This window comes from Apiospora kogelbergensis (genome assembly GCF_038363985.1).
Source record: "Apiospora kogelbergensis strain CBS 113332 chromosome Unknown utg000001l_segment0_segment0, whole genome shotgun sequence".
NCBI lineage: Eukaryota > Fungi > Ascomycota > Sordariomycetes > Amphisphaeriales > Apiosporaceae > Apiospora > Apiospora kogelbergensis.
In genome coordinates this window covers 8,254,067-8,275,300 of record NW_027117418.1, presented here as the reverse complement: position 1 = coordinate 8,275,300, position 21,234 = coordinate 8,254,067, and the positions used below count along the sequence as shown (strand labels likewise).

Here is a 21,234-nt window from a genome sequence, read left to right as displayed (position 1 = left end):
TTACCCAACAACGACATTACCACATCAACACACGATCCGACGTCACTCCAATTACTCGATTGCCCTCTCTCGCGACCAGCCACCTCTTTCCACCGGCTTTCAATCCCCGTCTCAATCTTGCTAGTGCTGCGCTTTCTGCGACTCGACTGTTGACACCCCGGATTCTTTGCGCCAGGTCATCTACGACCAAACACAATCAGCGTCGAATGAACCAGTCCACCACCGCCAAACCACAATCGCAAGTCCTTGGTCAACAACAATCCTAATCTCGGCTGGCGTCTTCCTGGCCAAGACGCCTTGCGGCGGTAGGGGGAATAGAGACATAGTTGATGCCTGGTGTTCTTCACCATGGAGAACGGTTTACAGAATGGCATCTCAAAAAATCACGATAAAAACCCCGGCGCCACTTTGAATGGCGACATTGCACGCATGGATCGATCGAATAGCGCGGCGACCGCACCGGCTGCTGCAACCAACTTGGCAAACGGCGCTTCGTCGTCATGGCGCATGAACGACCTCCCCGATGAGATTCGACACATTACTGAGGGCTTTGTCCCCTTGGGACTTCTCCTGTCGCGACTGGCCCAGATGACGCATAACCAGCTCCAGGCCCATATCTTGCAGCTATCCAAGATGAATATGCCTCCCGCCGCTGTTCTAAATGGGAATTCCGGTGCTTTAGTCGACGACACTGTCGAGGAGAGTAGAATCAAGAAAAAAGGCCTAATCGAATTCATCCAGGAGACCCATGGAAAATGGGTGAAGGCTCTTGTCATCACATCATGGAGCAGGAAAGTTGGCGACGTTAGCAAGCTGATTGATCTGATGGCCCATCTCAGGGAATACAGCAATTGCTACAATGTCACACTGGAAACATTAATCGACCTCAAGCGCGACCTGGTGGGCGCCCGACTTCCGAATCCCGATCTCCAAACCGCCCTGCAGGTACTTGCCACCGGAGAAGCGCCGTGGCTGCCCGACTTCAACTACGTCCCTCCTCCGGCCATGACCGCCGAGGAGCAGATGCAATGGATCGAGGAACTGAACACCCTGCTGTCCATCCGCCTAAACGTTGAGGACCACGACAGAATTCCGTACCACTTCCGCGACTACAGCATCGATTCGGGCCGTGTGACGTTCAAAGTACCGGGGAGTTCGAGGTGGATCTCACCATTGCCGACGAAGATTTCGACAAGCAGTTCTGGTTCCTGGACTTCCGCTTCAGCTGTAGCCCAGCTCCCGTGAAGCTAACCGACACGTTGTACATGTTCATGGAAGCTAGGGTCAACGAAGTTCTCGAGAAGGATGGCCTGCAAGGATGCTACGACTTCTTGCACGAGTTCGTGTTGACACACAAGGTCACCGAGTTCACCAGACAAGCATTCGAGATGCAAAGAGGTCTCTGGGTCGACACTCTCAAGGTGGAACGACTCAACCGAGCCATGTCCATCCAGTACTGGACCAACCGTTTAGCGCCCAACGCACCGAAGAGCTGGATTATTTTGGGAGTTCACAGCGGCAAGCGCACAGGAGTGGTCGCCCACCCGAGCCAGACCAGCTACATCAGCTTACGGTGGTTCAAGGATGGCAAAGAGATCAAGGATGTCCCGCTCGACTTGAACGACGCCGAGATTTCAGCCGAGTCACTACTGAAGCAGGTGATTGCGAGGCATACAGAGCATATTCTTTCGAGCATGTATAAAAAGCTGCAGACCAAGGGCCGTTACATGCGGAAGGAGGCGGCGTTGTCCTTGCACATATCAACTCCCGAGCCCGCCCAAATGGCACTCAAGATGCAGCTCGTCTCACGCGATTCCGTCTCTCTTCATATTGTCCCGACGACCGGCTTGTTCTGCCTGTCCCCGCCGCTGCCTAGCATTATCAACTCGGAAGGACGCCTGAACGCAGCTAAAGACCCATCCGAAGACGGGCTTGCGGCCCTCGAGGCTCTCAGGTGCACTTACGTTATGAAGGAGATCGGCCGACGTGGAAAGAGTTTGAATTGGAACTTGTGCCGGGGGCCGCTGCGGCCGGAAGAAGTCAAACCTATTCTGCAAACCCCGGGAATTCCAGACTTTGTGGCTCACCAGGCGCGGTTGGCCCGCGGATTGGTTCGTCATGTTAAGCCTGAGCCCGAGTGGCGATAGATGGTGGTTGATTGAAACGTAAGTTGTTGACAAGGGATGGTATTGCACTCCAGATTACCCACTAACAGGACACAGGACGCAAAGTGCGACTCTCAATTCGGGGGCCAAACTATCGACCTACACCCAATTGCCGCTCACTCCTGGCCTGCCAGACTTCTCCGACAACTTCTTCCACAACCTGACCCTCTTCAGCGCGGCGCTGATATCCCATGTTATTGACCTAAAAACTTTACACGGCCGCAGGGTTAAGCATCTTGTTGGCAACCTGGGGACTCGTTCTTTGCCGCCGAATGTCCGGATACCGGCTGTAGTAGTCAAGTTATCCGAGATAATTAAGTTGGGACGGTCTACGGGGAGCAGCCGGATCTCATCATGGGCCGAGGACTTCGTTTACATCGAATTCAAGGGCGCCGGGAATAGGAGCCGCCGGCGCCGCACGAGGCCGACTGTGACAGGAGGCACCCCCGGCCAATCAGGACAGCAACCTGGTGACGACAACTCGGAACAGCCGCAGCACCTAGATACCATGGTAGAGGCTCGTTTTAAGGTGTCGGACCGCGCCAAATTCAGTCTACTCAAAGGCCATGTGGAACGCGACGTGGCGTTTAACCCACGTCTCGGCGTATTCGCCCTTCGACTCGGTGCCCATGTCGGCACCACCATTTTTGAAAGCTTAGCGCATCGACTCCAGGCCATCGAGAGACTTGTCGATTGCATCGATGCGATCCGTAAGAGCGACAAGGACATCAAGTGCGAGAGCATCACGCTTTCCCAGGTTGTGTTCAGCTACAGCGATGCTATTGGTCGCAAGGCCGGCGTGCAGGCCCAAGCCAGCTTGCACCGTTGGAAGGCGACGCTGGATCTTCGAAAGGATAAGATCGCCCTGGTGTTGGAGAAGGGCAACCCCCATCTACGGGCGTTGGATAGTTTCACCCAGGTGCTCAACTCCAATCTGGGATTCGCCAAGATACCCCTGTATCTTGCCCTTACCTTGCCGATCGTCAAGGCACTCGACGACATTGTGGACGCGTGGATACCCCTGGAAGCGAAACACCAAGGTCGTGCAGAGGTGTTCACTTCAGCAGTCGACTGTTTCAATGTCCGCTACACGTTCCCTGGTGGGCCGGATAAGAGGCTACCATCCCGGCAAGTCGGGATCCGGGCTAAACTCCAGACCAAACAAAGTCGGAGTAACGAACCGCGTTGGTGGATAACACGGGTCCCCGAGCCCCTGGCGGCGTCACCGGCTCAAGATGACGAGTTCGGGAAGGCGTTGCGGAAGGTGTGGGAGCCCAGCAGCGAGAAGTGCTGGCAAGGATTCACGACGAGCGCCTCGTGCTTGACGGACGACACGATCGCGTCCCTGCTCCAGGCTATAGACCAGGCCATCCGCGAGGCGTCCAAGAAGATGCCGTCGCCCAAGGCTGTTAGGCAGCAGCCTCCTAACCCCGCGGCCCATGTTGCGAAGGGCGCGGCGATGAAAAACCAGCACCCGAACCAGCAGACACCCATGATGATGAAAAATGGCAACAACGGGCCGCCGATGAACCTGAAGATGCCGCCGCAAGTCATGAATCGAGCTCGCAGTCAGCAGCAGGTCCATCGCCCAGGGCCGCCGCAGCAACAGCCGCAGCACCACGATAATCTTGTGGTGATTGATCCGTAGGACCGGTCGGTTGCCTCGGTCCAGGATAAACTTTGTCTTATTTGTATGAAAGCCGCCGACCTTTCCCCTGGACACCTTTTCATGGGTGTTGGCATTTAGGGAGAGAGAGAGGAAGCGAAGGAGAGAAATCGTTGGATTTTGGTTTTTTTGCTATGCGTAGACGAAGAAAGAAAGAAGAGGCCCCAAAGGTTGGCAAAATTTGCATTTGAGATACCCAGGAATAGGCGGTAACTGCATCCAACAAACATCGTCACCAATCAACAATCCACCTTGGCGGCGGCTCACGTTTTATCAAATAGATAAATATTAATGACAAAAAAATACGTTGAATAGTAACATGTGTTCTGACTAACATGGTTGACTGTGGGTGATGACAATAGAAATCATTCCGACTTGTTGAGTTATATTTGTATTCACTTAGATGTATATACGTACATAGCATAAATCTACGCCGCGACCGTAGCCGTAGGCGCAGCCACTGCCGCCGCCGCCGCGCCGCCACCCGCCGTCTTGCCGTCCTTGTCGCCACCAGAGCCGTCGCCCAGCATGCCCTGGATCAGCTTCTGGTGCACCTCGCGCCAGCCCTTCTCGATCTGGCCCTTGCATATCGAGGCCAGCAGACGGTTGCAGCGACACTCGCAGGTCTGCACGAGCTCCAGTGTCGCTTCTTCTTCTTCTTCTTCTGCTGTGCCGTTCTTGTTCCTGGGGGATCGATCTCGCAGATGAACCAGGTCGTCTCGAGCACGATGCCCAGCGGGCTGCGCACGCGGACCCAGACGCCGTCGGCGCAGTCGACGAACTCCTCGACGCTGGTGACGTCGCTGGACCAGACGGGGTTGGGGACGTGGTCGTGGACCTCGTAGACCTTGACCTGGTCCCCGTCGGCGGCGGCGATGGGCACGATGGAGGCCGGGACTTGGTACGAGGCGTAGTCCCCCGACACCTCGCCGGGCGCGGAGAGGCGCTTGTAGGACGTCAGGTGCGGGTCCGCCGACAGGAACTGGTCGTGGTTGTGCAGGGCGGCGAGGGCGGCGGGTTTCGTCAGGCGCGGGGGGAGGGGGTTTTGTTGAGGATGGTGAAGCCGCCTTGGAGGACTGGGTTATGGTATACGGGTCAGTATTTTTTGAAGGGTCTCTTTCTCTTTTTCTCTTTTCCATCTTGCGTCCAGGTATGTCGTTCCTGACGACGATATCCGAGCTGGAGATGCGGGGTGGCAGGGCGCATGGCAGGGGGGTTTAGTGGGATGAGCTCCAGTGGCCGGGATGGCGGGGTGCAGCAACGGGAACGGGAGACGGGAAACGGGGACGGGAGCTTGCTTGGGGTTGCTTACACGACATGATGATGTTCTTTTTGGGGTCTCGCAAGCTTGTCCGTTATTTTGCTCTTCTTCTTCTTCTTCGACTGGGAGGTGTGTAAAGCAGAAGCGAGAGAGTGGTGCTATCGATTGTCAAAATGGGGCAGCCATCGTTTGATATATGTCGTTTATCGGTTGTTTATGCATGCGGAAACCTGCACAGTCGCGTCTGCTTAGGCGGGCAAGGCAGGCAACGCCAATCACCCGGAAAGTCTCGCGATTCAACACCCGTGTTTCACAGGGCCTCGATCTGCTATTGTTTCAGCACGACCCCCCCTTCCTTCTTCTTCATGCATGCAGGAAGACTTCATAGGTAGTATGTACCTGTAGTCATCGTCACGTGGGCAATGTACTTGGGCTGGTGATATATCAAAGTTGAATAGGCAATTTCTCGCCTATTGAGTTTATCAGTTCCTCGGTTCGCAATGTGCAAAACAAACTATTCTAAACGTAACCAGACGTCATGACACGGGGTCGAATCGATAGCAGCCCGACCAGACTTTGCGCCGGCCGTAACACCATATGACAGGAGAGCGGGAGAGCTGGTGAAAGGATGCATGAAATGTCCATTCAATCAATCGGCCTCTCTCCCCCATCCCTAAACTTACGCCACTTCCTATCCGGCTGGAACACAACCCTGACGCACGCCCGCCCGAAGAGCTCCTCAATGTCCGCCTTGGTCGCCGCCGGGAGCCGAGGGTGCGGGGGACATGCCGACTCCCAGCGACGCCGGGAGATGCCATCCGGTCTGGCCTCCTCGGCGGGGTCCTCCTCGTCCTCGCCCGCGACGCCGACGCACACGACGCGGAGCCGGGAGAACCGCGCCTCGACGCCCACGGCCCGCGCCAGCCGCCGCAGGTCCGCCGCCAGCGCCGGGTGGAACCTCCGCAGCCGCAGCACCTCGAGCGTCGGCTCCGGTGGCAGGTTGATGCGTCGTTCCACTGTCAGGGTAGTGAGTGCGGGCAAGGGCGGGAGACACCCACACTCGTGCAACCGACGGACCGCACGGAACGTCGCGTCATACATTGATCGGTAGAATGTGATCTCTCGCAGATTCGGCAGCAGGAAAGGGAGCAGTCCCACCAGCGGCAACGGCCCCCATTCCCTGTTCATCACAAGGCTAACGTCGTAGGGATAGCGAAAGCGGTCCACGACCGTCTGCCGGACAAGTCTTGCAATTTCCCCGGCTTCCTTCTCCGATTCTCTGGCAATTTGTCTGAGTTCACCATCCGCGTCGCTGCCGACTATATCGTGGCAAAGATTCGTCCCAAAGACCTTCAACAGCGCGGCCAGGCGCGGCGACTCCAGCATGGTGCGGTAAAAGCAAATGGAACCTATGACCCCGTTCTCGTTTGACGGACGCAAAAATGAACCACACTCGTTATACAAGGCAGGCCCAGCAAAGACTCGTAGGGCCTTGCAAGCTCGACAAAGATGAGCTAGAGTGTGGCGGTCTCTCCATGGTATCATGAGAATGTCACGTATGAGGAACCAGATCTCTGCCGGAAACGAAGGCATTGTTGGAGACATGGTGCGCCCGTAATCAATCAATCACAACAAGAAGCCAAGATGTGTATGCGATGAGCCTGAGGATGGAGATGCGGTCTCGTATGCGCGTATGAGTAAGCAACAGCGAAACCGCACCCCTCACGATATTGCTCTCATCATTAGCTGCACTGACCCAATGATGGGACGGCACACGAATGTCACCCGAAAGAAGTTTAGGCAACACAGCATGTGTCGATCTTGGGCGTCCAACCCGATAGTCCATATCTTGATTTAGAGTTACGCTGGTTATCAATGGTCTGTCTGTGCACATCCGCTATAGACCAGCTCGCCCATAGGCAAGCAAAGCCGATCATGCAGCAATTAGGCCTTGTGATATGCCTCATAGCTTATTGATGCGCTTCCGCGCCACATCCAGCACGCGCCCCAGCTCGAACGAGATATCCGAGACTGCGAGCTTGGCATTGTCCTCGTCCGGCACCCCCTGAGCGTCCATGGCGTGGATCCGGGTCCGCATGGCCGTGCGGAGCTTCGCCATCTCGAAGTACATCGCGTCGAGAAACGTGCCGTCATCCAGTCTGGCTAACGAGCCCGGGTCGAGACAGTTGCTAAACGAAGAAGCAGCCGGAGGTACTGGCGGAGGCGGCGCTTGTAGCACTTGCGGCGTAATCGTCTCACGGGCTCGTAGCTCCTCTTGCACTTGGCCGAGCTGCCTCTGCAGATCTGCCAGCCGCTTCTCGGTAGCCTCATCGGCCTTCACGCGTTCGCCAAGCTGCTTTTGCAGTTCGACCACCTCGTCCTTGATGACAGTCTCCTCCGTAGACCTGTCCACCTTTGCGCGTTCACCAAGCTGTCTCCATAGATCCGCCAGCCGCGCCTCCGTAGTCTCGTCCGTCTTTGCGCGTTCGCCAAGCTGTTTCTGCAGTTCGGCGACCTGGACTTTCATAGCAGTGTCCTCCGTAGACGACTTGTCAGTCTCCGCGCGCTGCGCCTTGCAGTCGTTGGAGTGCTGCTCCAACTGGTTCTGCAAGCGCTTCTCCGCATCGCGGATTTCCTGGTGTATTCCGTCACATCGTTTGTTCAATGATAGATACCGATTCCCGCTGTTAGCTTTCTCATCGTTGAGCCGTTTCTTGGTCTCCTCGATATGGCCATGTGTAATTCGGAAGAACTCTTCGTCGGCGGTATACTTGGTCTTCAGCTCCGCCTGCAACGTCCGGGTAAGTTTGGTCGTGGCGGCTCGCGCAATCTCCTCGTCCTTTTTGTGCATGTCCATGGCCACCTGGGCCTCGGTTAGTTTCTCTACCAATTTATCTTCGAGGCGGCGGCTGTTCGACGATTGATGCTTCAGAATATCTCCATGCGCCTCGGTCACTTTCTGGAGGCTCCGTATCCGACTCGTATCGTTGGCGCGGTCTTGCATTTGCGCTTCCAGCTCAGCGAGGCGCTTCCGATCGAGTGCCCACTGTTCCAACTGCTCCTTCTGCGAGTCTACGGAGGCTTCGAGCTTCTCGAGCTGGACTTGACGCTGCTCCAGACTATAAAGAAGCTCCTTCATGGCGACCACTGACTGAGAAGCTCCTGCTTCCTCTTCCTCTTGGAATTCTGACTTCTCGACGAATAGTGACTCTGATCCCGCGGCGGGGCTTATGGTCCTATCAGGGGTTCCAGCCATAGCAGCCTCACTGGTATCATCATGTTCCAATTGATCGGCAGGGGCTTCCGCCTCTACCTGTGGCTTCTCGCGTGATTCCACTACTTCAGTGATATCCATGGTCACGTCCTCGTTCGCCTGTAGATCAGCCGGTTTCTCATTCGCCTGCTGAGGCGTCAGGGGCTGGGGAGAGGTCACTGCGATTCCGGAGTCGATGTCTTCGCAAGGGGTCCCTAGTCCAGTCACGATCGGGGCCAGGACAGTCGTGCGAGCAAGTCGCGGGGATTCGCCAGTTGGGCCGGTAGCTATCCGTTTGTTGGCCGTATCTGCTTCTTCCGGGAGTTCGTCTCGAGATCGTTTACGTGAGTTTTCGGTGGAGGCAGGACTGCCTTTATATGTTAAGACCAATTCGTCTAGAGACTGAACGTGGTTAGGTGGTTTCGCAGGTGTCGAATTGGGTAGCTTTTCGCAGCTGCCGTTTGTAGTTGTATCATCTCCTGGTGCATATGCCTGCTCTGTCGAACGCAGTGGACGCTGTGGTAGCTTGGGAGGCGACTGAGGCGCTGGCGGCTTGGGAGGGACATTCCTGGCCGCCTGGGCCTGGGGTACTTCGTCATCTCTCGGCCGCCTGGGCTCTTCGAGGGACGGGCGTCGCGGGGGGCTGAACGGTTGTCGGAGGTCGAAGCGCACTCGTCTCTGTGTGTCGGCGCGCGGGGAGGTGGGGATGAAGTTGGGCGAAGTATGCTCGAGAAGCTCCGGGGCACAAGTGCCATTGTTGAACTGCTGGTTGTGCACGCCCTGATCGTTCAGGATCCAGCCCAGCTTGGACCTCCATTTGTTGAGCCGTCGATCCCATTCGGTCTGCGTGATGGGAGCGTGCTCGCCCTGGCGTAGGCCGTTGACTATGTCGGCCAACTCGGCAATCCGGCAGAGGGGCTTCCCTCCGCCGACACTGGAAAGTTTCTTCCTGCAATCCCGTCGACCTTCGCAGTAGAGCTTGACGGTTTCCTCGAGGGTATCGGAGCTGACGGAGGCGAGCCTGAGAAGGTCGCGGATCTTGTACCAGAAGCCGCGCAGGCCCCAGAAGTCATCGAAGAAGACGACGGCCTCGAAGAGTATGCGCAAGTTGGTCTCGAAGCGTAGGTAGCTGTCGACATCGCCGCGCGACTTGTGATGGGGCAAGAAGCTGGGTTTCTGGAGGAATTTGAAGACATCGCGGTTGGACAGCATGGGGTCCCCATTGTAGAAGGTGAAGCCAGTGAGATGCCAGTTGCTGTACTTCCCCCGTGTCGAGGGGCGCCGGTCGGCGGCGCAGTTGGGGAATGATCCGGGTGGGCCATGTATTGGGCCATGGCCAATTGATGACGTCGCGTAGGGCTGCTGCTGCTGCTGCTGGCCAGATGTCTCACACTGAATCAGACATCGATTGGGGAAGGCATGCGGTGTGCACCTGTTCCGGAATTTGGTTCGCGAACTGTCTAGCTGTCTGTCTGGCTGGGTAAGGAGGCCAAACGCGGGAAGTTGACGCGAAAGAAGTTGCTTGCTTGGTCGGGCGGGCAGAAAAACGATTTGCAGACAAAGCGAACCTGGCAAGGCAACCTGCAGCAGACGCAACCTGCTGGGACGGTCCCCTGCACAGACCACTAGACCTGTCACAGGGAAGGCCAGCCGATTTGCCGAAATGAGGACTTTGGTATTTTCTCAATAATTCTCAATGAAGCCATGCTCATACATATTTCTACGGTATCTTCAAGTAAGCACTTCGTCTTCTAAAAAGGCTTGTTTAACGCCGAACCCACCCCCATCCCCAGCGCAAGCGGGCAGCGGGGCCAGTGACCTCATCTTAGCACTAATCTCACAAGGGAAGCCTAAAGCTTCGGTGCAGGCTTCTGTGCAGTGGGTGGATTGGTCTGGCGCCGGCTTAGCTTCGCCTTCCCGTTAGTGGACATGGACAACTCGCAGCAACACTCACCGCCAGGCGGCACGACCAGAACACGACCAGAACACGACAAGCCACGCTGCAGGCTAACCAGACTCCACTGTAGCAGATGCTGCAAGGGGCCGTTCTCCCCAGGTATCATTTTGGTAAGCCGACTGGTAACAATCTCAACCCTTGCCAGTAACCCCAAGTTGGTTGTGTAAGCCCGATAAGAGCACCAACTGCCACATGCATAAGGATCCAGGCAGCGAGATTCTAGCGAGATATAATTTCGGTTCTACAGTGTTTCCTGTGCCTTTCCAACTTCGCAATCCTCCCCCTCCCTAACCATAGTCTGAGTGGTATGATCCCACGTTGCAAAATGACCTTCGACCCCCTGACTACGACAGCCACAACTCTACAGCAGCTCCTGCAAGAGGGAGCTATAACGAGCGTCCAGATTGTTGAAAGATACCTGCTGCAGATTGAGCGACACAATCATGTACTCAATGCATTCATATCCGTCGCACCACGAGACAGGTTATTGGACCAAGCAGCGGCCCTTGACGAGGAACGTCGGGCCCATCGCTGCAGGGGTCCTTTGCATGGGATTCCCATAGTGTTGAAGGTGAGCCTTTAGTCTTCGTGGAGTCTATCAACACAGGAGGGAGCTGACTGCACATGGTAGGACTGCTTTGTAACGTCGCACGAGCTGGGCATGTCGACCACAGCCGGGGCGTGGGCTTTTCAGGGGCCAAGGCCACCAAGAACTCGGGCCTTGCGCAGAAGTTGATGGATGCCGGTTTGATCATACTAGGGAAGACGAACATGACGGTAAATCATGCCTAGGGCTGGAAACTTGTTTTCGCTGAAGTGTTGTTGACGGCATTGCCCAGGAGTTCTGTGGCATGAAGATGATGACCTCGCCTGGACGTTCTGCCGTGGCCGGACAAACACTGTCTCCATATGTAGGCGCCATCAAAGACGGGGGAGACCATTCTTGGTCACTCGGTAGGCATTGAGGATATCGTACCGATATGACTCTGAGTAACGAAACATCATCCAGTCTCCAGGCGGCTCCTCTACCGGCTCGGCCGTCGCCGTCGCCGCCGGCTTCAGTCCCCTAGCGGTAGGCACGGAAACCATCGGATCGATCATGACGCCGTCATCGCGAGCAGCACTCTATGCCATCAAGCCCACCACGGGCCGGCAGGACACGTCTAGGATGTACCGGATGACGGAGTTTTTCGACAGGTATGGCCCCATGGCGAAATCTCCCGCGGACCTGATCAGCATCCTAGAGATCATACTTGATCGCTCGCTTCAGACCGGTGCTCTTATGTCTAGGGGCAAGTGGGAAAGTCTCGCCGTGAGCTTCGTAGATCCTAAGATCTGGAAGCTGGCTCCCGAGATATGCAAGCAGGAAGAAGGGACCTTAGAACAGATGGTAAACTTAGAAGCTCCCCTGAGCCTTCCAGTGGTTCGACGATACTGACCAAAAGTAGGTGGATGACTACGAGGCTATGGTTTCAGTCCTGCAAGAAGACGGGTGTACAATCAAGTATCCCATCGAGCTTCAAGACTGCTCTGTGCTTGCAGTTGATGGACAAGACGCCATCATGCCGATCGCTTGTAGGTTTCACTTTCCCAATTTATTACGGACCCCAAAAATTGACTTGTACACTCAGACTGGGAATTCAAGCACATTGGCCTTCCCAACTTCATCGATGCATTCGACGAATGTCTTGTCACGTCTCTTGAAGACCTGATTCAGCTGAACAAAGACCACGCCGAAACGGCAATGCCACCACGTGAGTTCCGTCAGACGTGAAGCATATATAGTCAGAGCAGGTCTCACATTCTTTCCCAATCTATATAGCCCATACGGAGCAGAACGATCTCATAAAAGCTCTAGAGATGAACGAGCCGGCCAGGGAAATCAAGATTCTCGGGGACAAACTCCGAGCCAAAACGAGACGAATCCTCGACGAAATCTACGAGGAGCAAAACATCAACCTCATTGCCGCCCCCGTCGACTCTGCCTTTTGCATATACGCTGCCGCAGCCGGTGAGCCGCCATGATTTTCTCAACGATCACCCAAAAGTATATATAGCTGACCTACCAGGATACCCCCTGGGTCACGTTCCTCTAGGCCAGCTCCGATATAACGGGCGGCCGTTTGGGCTTTGCTTGATGGCCAGGGCGGACGGCGAAGAGGTGCTGCTGCGGTTCATGTCGTCGTATGAGGCCACTGTCTCACCACGGCCGGTTCCAAGTCTATTACAGTAAACAGTACATATAGCCGAAAATATGCAATGGGATACCAAGAATTTCAAAAGCTTAATTCTATGTACATTACTTTATATGCTCGTCGAGAGAGTTTCAGCTGTGGTCGCTCTAGACAGTGCCTTGGTGCCTCAGCTCTTCTAGCACTTTGAATATTTCTCGTCCCGGGTTGCAAACGGCCACATTCAAAAGGCTGCTGCGAAGGACACGCACGCGGCGGCGGTGAGTCGCCGACTCTATGACTTCCATGAAGCGCCGCTCGAGTTGTTGCATAAATTCCTCCTCTGGTACAACATAATCTTCCTCTTCAGGGGCATGCCGTTCCTGTTCATGACTTTGAATGAACCATTCTGGGGTAGCAATGCGAAACCATTCCCCCAACAGGTCTACCTTTGTAAAAATGAGGATTAAGTTAGAGCTGCTGAGTTCAGGGCTTTCGAGAAAAGACTCCCATGCTTTTAATCCTTCTTGCAACTGGTTGCTGACTCCGTCTTCGACCAAAGTCTTAGCGTAACAGGTAACGTCTACTGTGAATATCACTGTATCGGGGTGCTTCATGACATGTATCCATTTCTTCCTCTCGGAACGAGCTCCCCCCAGTGTCAATCACAGCGTATGTGATATCTTTATATCTGAATCTCGTTTCTTGCGTACCGATGGTCCTGACGCTGGCATGAATCAAGTCTTGGTCGGAAGGTAAGTACCCTGAATCCATTATCCGTTTTACGTGATGGACGAAGTAGGCATAGCCTTCGTTCAGATGGTACGCGGATCTCTGACGATACGCCTCCAGGAATCCAGCGTTCTCCCAAAGAGATTGGATGAGCCACACATCCTCCACTGTAATAACATTGAATGCGTATGACTCGAGGAAATCGTTATTGAACGGTATGTCCGAGCGTTGCATGTGTCCCAATATTTTTCGTGTGCCCTCTATAAGGTTATCCCGAATGACGTCGGTAAGTAACGCTCGAAATCTATCCGAAAACTCCTCTCGATCGAGAAGCATAGATCTATGCAGTGCGGACTTCCCACTTTCCGAGATTCCAGCAATTACCACTCGTTGGACGCCAGGAACTGGTTCCAATGGAGTAAGGTTTCCGGTGTCCATTCTCGGTATTTGCGTGCCCTTCCTCCGCTGACTTGTAAACGTTGATCGAAGTTGCCAGTAAACGGTTTTTGGCACTGGCAGGACAGAGTATTGAGACTCGTTATCGTTGTCTTTGGTTGACAAGATATTGGAAACAGAATCGGGAGAGGAGGGTCCGCGCTTTGTGAAGGCAGTCTTCAGTGGCCCGATTTTAAGTCCTCTGATAGCTTGTCTTAGATGGGATCTCTCGGCCAGTTGGTATACCCTGGATCCAAGAACAACAGCATCAAAATCGAAGTTGATGCTAATAAGCTCAGTGCCCTCGGAGATTATGCTTAGCGAGTCGCTGTCAAGGCCAACAATGGAAGATGAGCAGTCCTTAGCGAATCTCAGCACCTCTTGGTTATCGGGCTGGGACACCAATGCATCTTGCTGCGACCAGGATGAGCTAGGGCACCAGTCAGCGATCATATCTTCTAAAAACAACAAATTGCGTGAGCTTACCATTCTAAAGCTTGTAATAAGAGATTGAGTGCGTTAACCTGCCGATCCAATAGGATTGAGTACTCCGACATGTCTTTCTCATTCCAGAGAAACTTGAGCTTCTGTTTAGTATTCAAATCCTCCGATCTTTTGGCCTCGAAGCGGCCCAGCTGTTGGTGAAGCGCCCAGACTAGCGTGCTGAAGCTGTCAAGCGAATTGCCGATCTGCATGCCTAGCTGCTGATATCGTGGACCCTGAGCCGGTTCTGGACTGTTCCAGGCAGATAACTGATCTAGAGCCGACTGCACAGTGTATAATTGACCGATCATGGTTGAGAGTAGCAAAGGGCATTTGTGATACCTGGTTCTGATCGAGTTCAGCTTCATGAGGCTCTTGACGACAACTTCGCTCAAAGAGACAGCAGCGCCCACCACCTGGAAAACGGAAATCGGGTCCATGACGGCTGTAAGAGATGAACAAAGCAAGAGAGTTATCAGAATGTTTCTTCGTAAAAGTACGCAATCAGAGGGTGAAGTAATGAGGCAAGGAAATTATTCAGAAGTCATGAAATGGTTGTGTAAATGAAAGCATACGTTCTGAGGAGGTTAGATTGGAAATTCTCAGTAAAATCAACCTTAATCACGAAGGAAGAAGCCTTGAGGCTCAGCCACTTGTTCTCAAGCAGTCAGCCCAAAGTGGTGGGTTGCTCAACAGCTCGTAATGTATCAACTGGGCGCCAAAATGCCTTTCATAGGCGAGGATGGTGGGACAGATTACCTCGAAAACGGTCCAAGTGGGCGTTAAAGAATTCCGCCCTATGCACGAGCCTTGGCTAGACACACAATCTCCGAAGGCTTATTCGAAGCTGGTTGGTGGCCTGCTATTGCTGACCACCCTTTTTTTGCTGGGGAGAGGTGTTCAGCCCGCCCCCAAGTGCCAAGGACGGCTGGTTTCCCCAGGATTGCGACTATAAACTGCACTTGTAAACTGCGCCTGCTTAGCCAATGTCGTGCCAGCCTTGTAGTGTTAGACAACAAAGATCGCCGTGGCCAGTTTTTTAGTCTTTCACGGTAAATAGCAGGTTTTGCCGAGGATGTATAAGAAGATGTTAAGGACATCAAGGGTGGGTAAAACAGATTCGCCGACGCTATGTAACTAATAAAACGGGGTATCTAACCATGTATATACATATATATTTCTGCCCATTAATGGCAAACATCCTGGATTCCTCCCCCTGAAGTCACGCTGTCCATTGCGTACGGCAAGTCCCTGGATGATTCAAAAATCGCATTGCCACTCCATGCGAGACGGGAGTAAGCGTTTACTTAGTCGATCGTCATCCTGTGCGGCAAAAACGGACGAACACCATAAGCGGTGTGTTGCAGCAGGATGGGGTTCTCGCTCGGGTTCCGCGAGTGGAGGTCCTTGTTCTTGGCCTGGCCGTACGTCTTGAGGCCCTTGTCGTAGTTGAAGAAGCAGAGGATGGTAGTAAAGATGGTGCAGGTCAGCATGAAGAGCGTGATGCAGTCGAAGATGGTGAGCATGTAGGCGTCGGGCTCCTTCAGTAGCTTGATCAGCTTGTACACGAGGTACAGAACGCCTCCAAAGTCGATAAACTTGAACGGAGTTAGCTGCCTTTGGCCCGAGGAGAAGTTTGGTAATGCGGGGGAGGGTCAACCCCAGAGGAAAACTTACGAGGACCACTGCTGTGCCGATCTTGTTTTCGCTCCTCGCGAACAAGACGCCGGCCACCGCCACGAATTGGACGAAAGCAGTGCCGCCGATGGTCATGCCAAACTCCGGATCACTCGGGTCGGACATCTTGACGATGTTCTGGATGAGGAAGCCGAGCATGAAGAAGAAGTTGAACTTGATGAGGGCCACGTTGATCTGTAAAACCTCGATGAGCACATACGCACAGAAACAGGACAAAATCGACAGCGTGCACTTACTTCGAGGGTAAATACACGACGCCTCATGCCGATGTCGGCATGGATGACCTTGTACACCAACCAGGCAAACTCGGCGTGGAGCCGGTAGGCGATGAAGCACATGGCGGCGGTGCAGACGGCGAGCACACCGATGAGGGCGATGAGGGCGGGCTTGATGTCCTGCCAGACGTGGCTGTCCGGGTCCAGGATGGGGCGCTCGCCCATGGCGAATGAGACCTCGAGGCGGCCCAGGGCGTCGTGGATCTGACGGGGCTGGAAGATGGCGTAGACGGTGAGCAGTAGGTTGTAGATGCACAGGCCGACGACCTGGATCATGCTGGTCAGGCGCAGCGAGTCCCAGAACAGCAGCAGCTCGTAGACGAAGCCGAAGAGGAACAGCGACGCGTACATGGGCACCGTGTGGCCCGCCGTCACCTGGTAGGCCTCGGGGGCCAGGTTGTCCTCCACGGTGAGCAGGACATAGCTGCCGATCTTGGTGTTAGTCACGGATAGAGCGGGATTGGGAATGGAGGAAGGTCGGCGAGGTATGACGATGTGGAAAGGAGAGTCACGTGATGCACGCGGATGAAGACGTACGTTTCGAGAAGGACTGCCGAGACACATTGCACGACGGCAACCGCTAAAAACAGGCGCGTCCACGTCGTTTTAGGAAAGTACATGATTAAAAAAGGGCTAGTGCTGAAAGACTAAAAAGACTAAAGGGACAAAGAAAGACAAAAAAAACGGTCGAGAAGGTGGAGGATGGACCTTGTTAATCGTTGTGATAGGGAATGACGTAGGGAATGAGTGAGCGAATGACTATAGAAAAAGCATGAATACCAATCAAGTAATGAGCGAATCAATCCTGTCCCGGTTCGGACCTGGCAGCCAGAAGGAAGAGAGATGCGACTCCCTCGCAGCCAGCATTGGCAGTCGGCTTTTTGACGCAAGAGGAAACGATGGCTCGGTGGATAATGCACAATGTGGAAGGGGTCCTTTTGGTCGGCGTCGGCATCCCCTTGGACGGGCGGGTGGGCTTCGACATGGTTTCAGCATCTGCTCGGGCACTTCCATTGGCCTTCCCGGGTAGTTCGTGACTAGTGCCGGCAGGGGGTCCCAGCAGCTGGAGCCTCATTCCTCGCCTCAACCCCTTAAATCCTCCGTGTCGCTTTGCCTACAAGCCTAAAGCCTACGCCCACAATATGTGCTGTCATGGCTAGCGGCTGTGCAGGCTAGCAGGCAAGCAATTTTTACTTGCATTGCATTGATCATCAGCTTCGACTACTGTGAATTGACGCATTCCCACCCAACTCGCTACACCTCCCTTTCTGTCCCCCTTCTTTTTTACTCCCTCCCCCAGCGGGTTCCCATTTCGTCTCAGCCTGGCCCTGCCATGCATGGGATCTCGCAGTCCGATCTCCAATCGATAATCCGTGTCGAATCGAGCCTCTGCATGGTCCACATCGCGGAATAATCCGCCTTACGGCACACCGATCATCAGAGAGAATCTCCCTACTTGCTCCATATTCAACAATATCTTTATATACATACCCATCCGGTCCCCAACAAACCCAACCACGACCACCACCACCATGGCCGCCGCCATGACGACGACCACCGACCCCGGCGACGCCCCCACGACGACGGAGCGCGGCGCCGGCCCGCTCACGACCGTCTTCCACACGCCCGAGTTCTGCGAGCCGGGCCGCTGGACGGACCTGGCCACGCCGCCGCTGTCGTCGTCCATCTGCATGCCGCCCAACTTCATGCAGTACTTCGGCAACCGCGCGGGCATGTACTCGCCCGGCATCTGCCCCATGGGCTACACGGCGGGCTGCGCGTACCCGACGTCGCTGCCGTCGACGGACAACGGCAAGCAGCTCTTCGGGGGCCCCCTGCTCGCGGGCGAGACGGGGCAGATCTGCTGCCCGACCAGCTACACCTGCTACACCGGCCCGCAAACGTTTCCCGACATGCCCTACCGCAAGTGCATCTCGGCCGGCGCCAGCTCGCGCACCTTCGTCGAGGACCGCGTCACCCACACCTCGCGCAACATGGTCTACGCCATCCAGGTGCGCTGGCAGAGCTCGGATCTGAGCAAGTTCGAAACGGACCCGACGGTGCCGGGCTCGACCTTCAACGGGCCCACGGCCACGTCGACGCCGGATCCCGGAGACGACGGGCCGCCGCGGCTGCCGCTCAACATCGTCATCGCCATCTGCATCGCCGTGTTCCTGATCGCGCTGCTGCTGGGTGTAGTCGCCTGGCTCTTCTGGCGCCGGCACTTCTGGAAGCAGCAAACGATCCACCGCCAGCTGGCCTCGACGCCCGACCTGTCCGAGTCGCATTTCCGGGACCAGCAGCACTCCGAGTCCTCGCCCACGGAGCCGACCGCCATATTTACGCGTCAGCCCAGGGCGCCCTTCTCGCGGCCCGGGACGGAAATGATCGTGTCCCCGCTGACGCCGGGCGGTAACGAAATGGACGATCGCCTGGGATCGACGATACACGAGGTCGACGCCAACACGCGGCCGTGGCTGGAGCTCGAGACGCGGGAAGAGGTGCAGGAACTGCCGTCGACTTCATTCGCGGCGGAGCTCGAGGGCAGCACGCCAGCGTCGGCCCGAATACTACAGCAACAGCGACAGCAGCGACTAGAAAAGGAAACCGAGGCGTATACTACGAGCACTACAAGTCAAGGCGAGGAGGCTGCTACGGACGAGAAATCAGCATTCGGTGGTGGGACCGACGGCAGCGTGACGAGGAGGAGGAAGTCACTGGGTGCGAACCGATTGACGCAGCAGAACCCGCCGCCCCCGTACGGCGACGCGCCATAATCAACACGGGATGCCATAATTTAATAGGGTTAATTACTACGAACATGACGAAACATCATGAAAAGCAATTGTTTCGATCAACAAGATACCTAATGAGAACGCAACTTGCGACAAGCAAGCAATCTTCTACTCATTCTCCATTCGTTCGTTCAGCTGAAGACTTTTGTCAGGCCTAGCTGCAGGGCTAGCGGGTGGAATTAAGGAATTAAGGCCTGCTATGGGGCCAAGACTGGGGTCCCCCTGGCGAAACCTGACAGTGTCCGGATGGATCGGCTGCTTGGGCTGCTAGCGCATTTCCAGCCTAGCCGTTCCCCTTTTCTTGACTTGACTGGGCTGCATCACGTGACCATTCTGGACGACGATGCAATCATCGAATGAGATGGGGAAGGTTGATACATATATATAATGCAAAAGTTGGATGAAGTTCACCATATCAGATGGCGGGGACCCCGGTGTCAAGTGGATATCCCGATTGCACGCCGGGTCACACAAATTGGTATCGCCCGGGCGATGCCAATCACGCCGGCTGTTGGAACGTGTAAGTAACGGTCAAGTAAGACTCCTTGTCCGTTCTCTGCACAAGTCAGCATTGCCGGCTACAAGTCTCTGCTCAATTTATAAACTCTGCATTTGTTCTTGTTCGTCTTTGTCGTTGACCAAAGTTCACGTAACAATGTCCGAACAACACCATTGTTAAACAAACACACCGCTGTTGAAAGCCTATTTCTCGTCAGTACATAATGAACCGGGTTGGCCTTTTCCAGATTCTAATACTCCCAAGACAAGCACACCCACTCGACAGCTTGATATCGAACAGAAAAAGAGAGAAAAAAACGACAACAAGCACAACCCCCTTCTGCCTACCTTTCCAACAAATACACAAACCCATCTCGTTTCACACAAGTTAATAAGTCAATATGTCCGGCACAAATGGTAACGGCAATGGCAGTGGCAACGGCAAGCAGCCAACCCCAACCACATTCTTTCAGTTCATGGACCTTCCCCGGAGCTAGTACGAGCGATTTTCAGTTTTTCCACCCCACTGAACGAGGCCGCGTTGTCAGCGACGTGCAGGGACCTGGTAAGCCTCAGCGGCATAAGCTGGGACAAGATCTGGGCCGATCCCGACCTCGCCTGGGCCTTCCTGAAGCGCGTGGAGCAGGACGCCAACCCGCGGCTGGTGCCGTGCCGCGACTGTCTCACCCTGCACCTGCCCCAAGCCTGCCTCCGTTCCTACGCGGAGCCCGGCGCGGACGAGACGTACAAGTGCCGCACCGCCGGCGCCCTGGCGCCCTTCACGGGCGACGTGTTCCTCAGCCTCAGCGCCAAGGAGCGGCGGACGCTGTACTTCGTGCGGCTGGTGCCGGCGCTGTACGGCCTGGCCAAGTACCGGCGGCTGGGCCTGGACACGTCGTTCATGACCGAGGCCGACCAGGAGGAGGAGTACGACCACGCCATCACGATCCGCACCAAGGGCGTCGCGCGGCCCGCGCGGCCGCTGACGGTCCGCGTGCGCAACAAGGTCAACCTGAACAAGTACGGCGTCTGGTTCCGGCAGACGCACGTGGTGCCCCTGAAGGACTGGATGGGCGCGAGCGGCGCCACCTTCGACGCAGCCACGCCGCGGCACGAGTGGATGTACAAGTGGCTGACGTGCAAGTGCGGCGACATGGGCCCGCGCTTCACCATTGTCTTGCAGGACTTCCCGGCCGACGACGGCACCACCCTGATTGGCCCGGTGTTCCTCATCCGCCTCGACGATTGGGACGCGTGGAACGACCCGTATGCGAGGGCGAACAACTTCACGGGGGGAGCGTATGCTCTGGACCAGCCACTTCCTCCAGGCGAAAGGCCCCTTGAAACCGGTCCAGGGCCCCTCCATTTGCTGCCCGTATTGCAGTACCGACTATGAGACCACTATAAGGTTTCTGGAAGACGGGCCCGAGTTGGTCATGAGCAGCTGGATGCACCTCGGCCGAGGCGATAGCCCGGACTGGATACAGGATGCGCTGTCCAACCTTATCTACCCTTTTGATTCTGATCAAGGTCGGATGAATGTCCGTATCGGCGGGCTTCGTGCGATGTCCGGCATGACAGCGTAAGTTCTCGAAACTCAAACGGGACTAGCCTCTAGTAGGACAGCCAACGGTGTAGTATTGTAGGGGATGCTTTGAAGGACGGATATGTAGGCTAAGGTAAGTAAACAGGTTAAGGTAGAGTAAAAACGTACCATGCTGACTTCGATAGAGCTCTGATCCCGTGATTGGTATACGTTTATAACTTTTCAAGTTGTTCAGACTCTGAACTTGTATTCAGTAAGAACGGCGTCACATAACGTCATTTTGCACGTACAACGAGAGC

General features: G+C 55.2%; 9 protein-coding genes across 9 annotated transcripts; 3 read left to right on the top strand and 6 right to left on the bottom strand.

The window, feature by feature from the left end:
- Positions 1-348: 348 nt before the first annotated feature.
- PG998_002667 (Mediator complex subunit MED14) lies at positions 349-3,813 on the top strand (the record flags this gene model as incomplete). The annotated part of the gene is made up of 3 exons (XM_066869485.1): positions 349-1,094; positions 1,145-2,137; positions 2,223-3,813. The coding sequence occupies 3 exons, from the start codon at positions 349-351 to the stop codon at positions 3,811-3,813; spliced, it is 3,330 nt and encodes a 1,109-aa protein (XP_066737900.1).
- A 446-nt stretch (positions 3,814-4,259) lies between these two features.
- PG998_002666 (uncharacterized protein) lies at positions 4,260-5,150 on the bottom strand (the record flags this gene model as incomplete). The annotated part of the gene is made up of 3 exons (XM_066869484.1): positions 4,260-4,515; positions 4,542-4,907; positions 5,146-5,150. The coding sequence occupies 3 exons, from the start codon at positions 5,148-5,150 to the stop codon at positions 4,260-4,262; spliced, it is 627 nt and encodes a 208-aa protein (XP_066737899.1).
- Positions 5,151-5,611: 461 nt separating this feature from the next.
- PG998_002665 (uncharacterized protein) lies at positions 5,612-6,478 on the bottom strand (the record flags this gene model as incomplete). Its single annotated transcript, XM_066869483.1, has 2 exons — positions 5,612-5,709; positions 5,776-6,478. 2 exons carry the CDS (start codon positions 6,476-6,478, stop codon positions 5,612-5,614), a joined length of 801 nt encoding a protein of 266 aa, XP_066737898.1.
- Positions 6,479-7,055: 577 nt separating this feature from the next.
- PG998_002664 (uncharacterized protein) lies at positions 7,056-10,408 on the bottom strand (the record flags this gene model as incomplete). Its single annotated transcript, XM_066869482.1, has 2 exons — positions 7,056-9,958; positions 10,300-10,408. The coding sequence occupies 2 exons, from the start codon at positions 10,406-10,408 to the stop codon at positions 7,056-7,058; spliced, it is 3,012 nt and encodes a 1,003-aa protein (XP_066737897.1).
- A 219-nt stretch (positions 10,409-10,627) lies between these two features.
- Positions 10,628-12,535, top strand: PG998_002663 (Amidase signature domain protein; the record flags this gene model as incomplete). Its single annotated transcript, XM_066869481.1, has 8 exons — positions 10,628-10,820; positions 10,934-11,079; positions 11,142-11,256; positions 11,319-11,692; positions 11,751-11,877; positions 11,934-12,056; positions 12,125-12,313; positions 12,372-12,535. The coding sequence occupies 8 exons, from the start codon at positions 10,628-10,630 to the stop codon at positions 12,533-12,535; spliced, it is 1,431 nt and encodes a 476-aa protein (XP_066737896.1).
- A 108-nt stretch (positions 12,536-12,643) lies between these two features.
- On the bottom strand, positions 12,644-14,563 carry PG998_002662 (Guanine nucleotide-binding protein subunit alpha; the record flags this gene model as incomplete). The annotated part of the gene is given in 3 exon segments (XM_066869480.1): positions 12,644-13,059; positions 13,073-14,070; positions 14,127-14,563. The coding sequence occupies 3 exon segments, from the start codon at positions 14,561-14,563 to the stop codon at positions 12,644-12,646; spliced, it is 1,851 nt and encodes a 616-aa protein (XP_066737895.1).
- Positions 14,564-15,430: 867 nt separating this feature from the next.
- Positions 15,431-16,716, bottom strand: PG998_002661 (uncharacterized protein; the record flags this gene model as incomplete). Its single annotated transcript, XM_066869479.1, has 4 exons — positions 15,431-15,721; positions 15,801-15,995; positions 16,058-16,520; positions 16,634-16,716. The coding sequence occupies 4 exons, from the start codon at positions 16,714-16,716 to the stop codon at positions 15,431-15,433; spliced, it is 1,032 nt and encodes a 343-aa protein (XP_066737894.1).
- A 912-nt stretch (positions 16,717-17,628) lies between these two features.
- Positions 17,629-18,873, top strand: PG998_002660 (uncharacterized protein; the record flags this gene model as incomplete). The annotated part of the gene is made up of 1 exon (XM_066869478.1): positions 17,629-18,873. One exon carries the CDS (start codon positions 17,629-17,631, stop codon positions 18,871-18,873), a length of 1,245 nt encoding a protein of 414 aa, XP_066737893.1.
- Positions 18,874-19,933: 1,060 nt separating this feature from the next.
- PG998_002659 (uncharacterized protein) lies at positions 19,934-20,755 on the bottom strand (the record flags this gene model as incomplete). Its single annotated transcript, XM_066869477.1, has 1 exon — positions 19,934-20,755. The coding sequence occupies one exon, from the start codon at positions 20,753-20,755 to the stop codon at positions 19,934-19,936; it is 822 nt and encodes a 273-aa protein (XP_066737892.1).
- Positions 20,756-21,234: the final 479 nt, after the last annotated feature.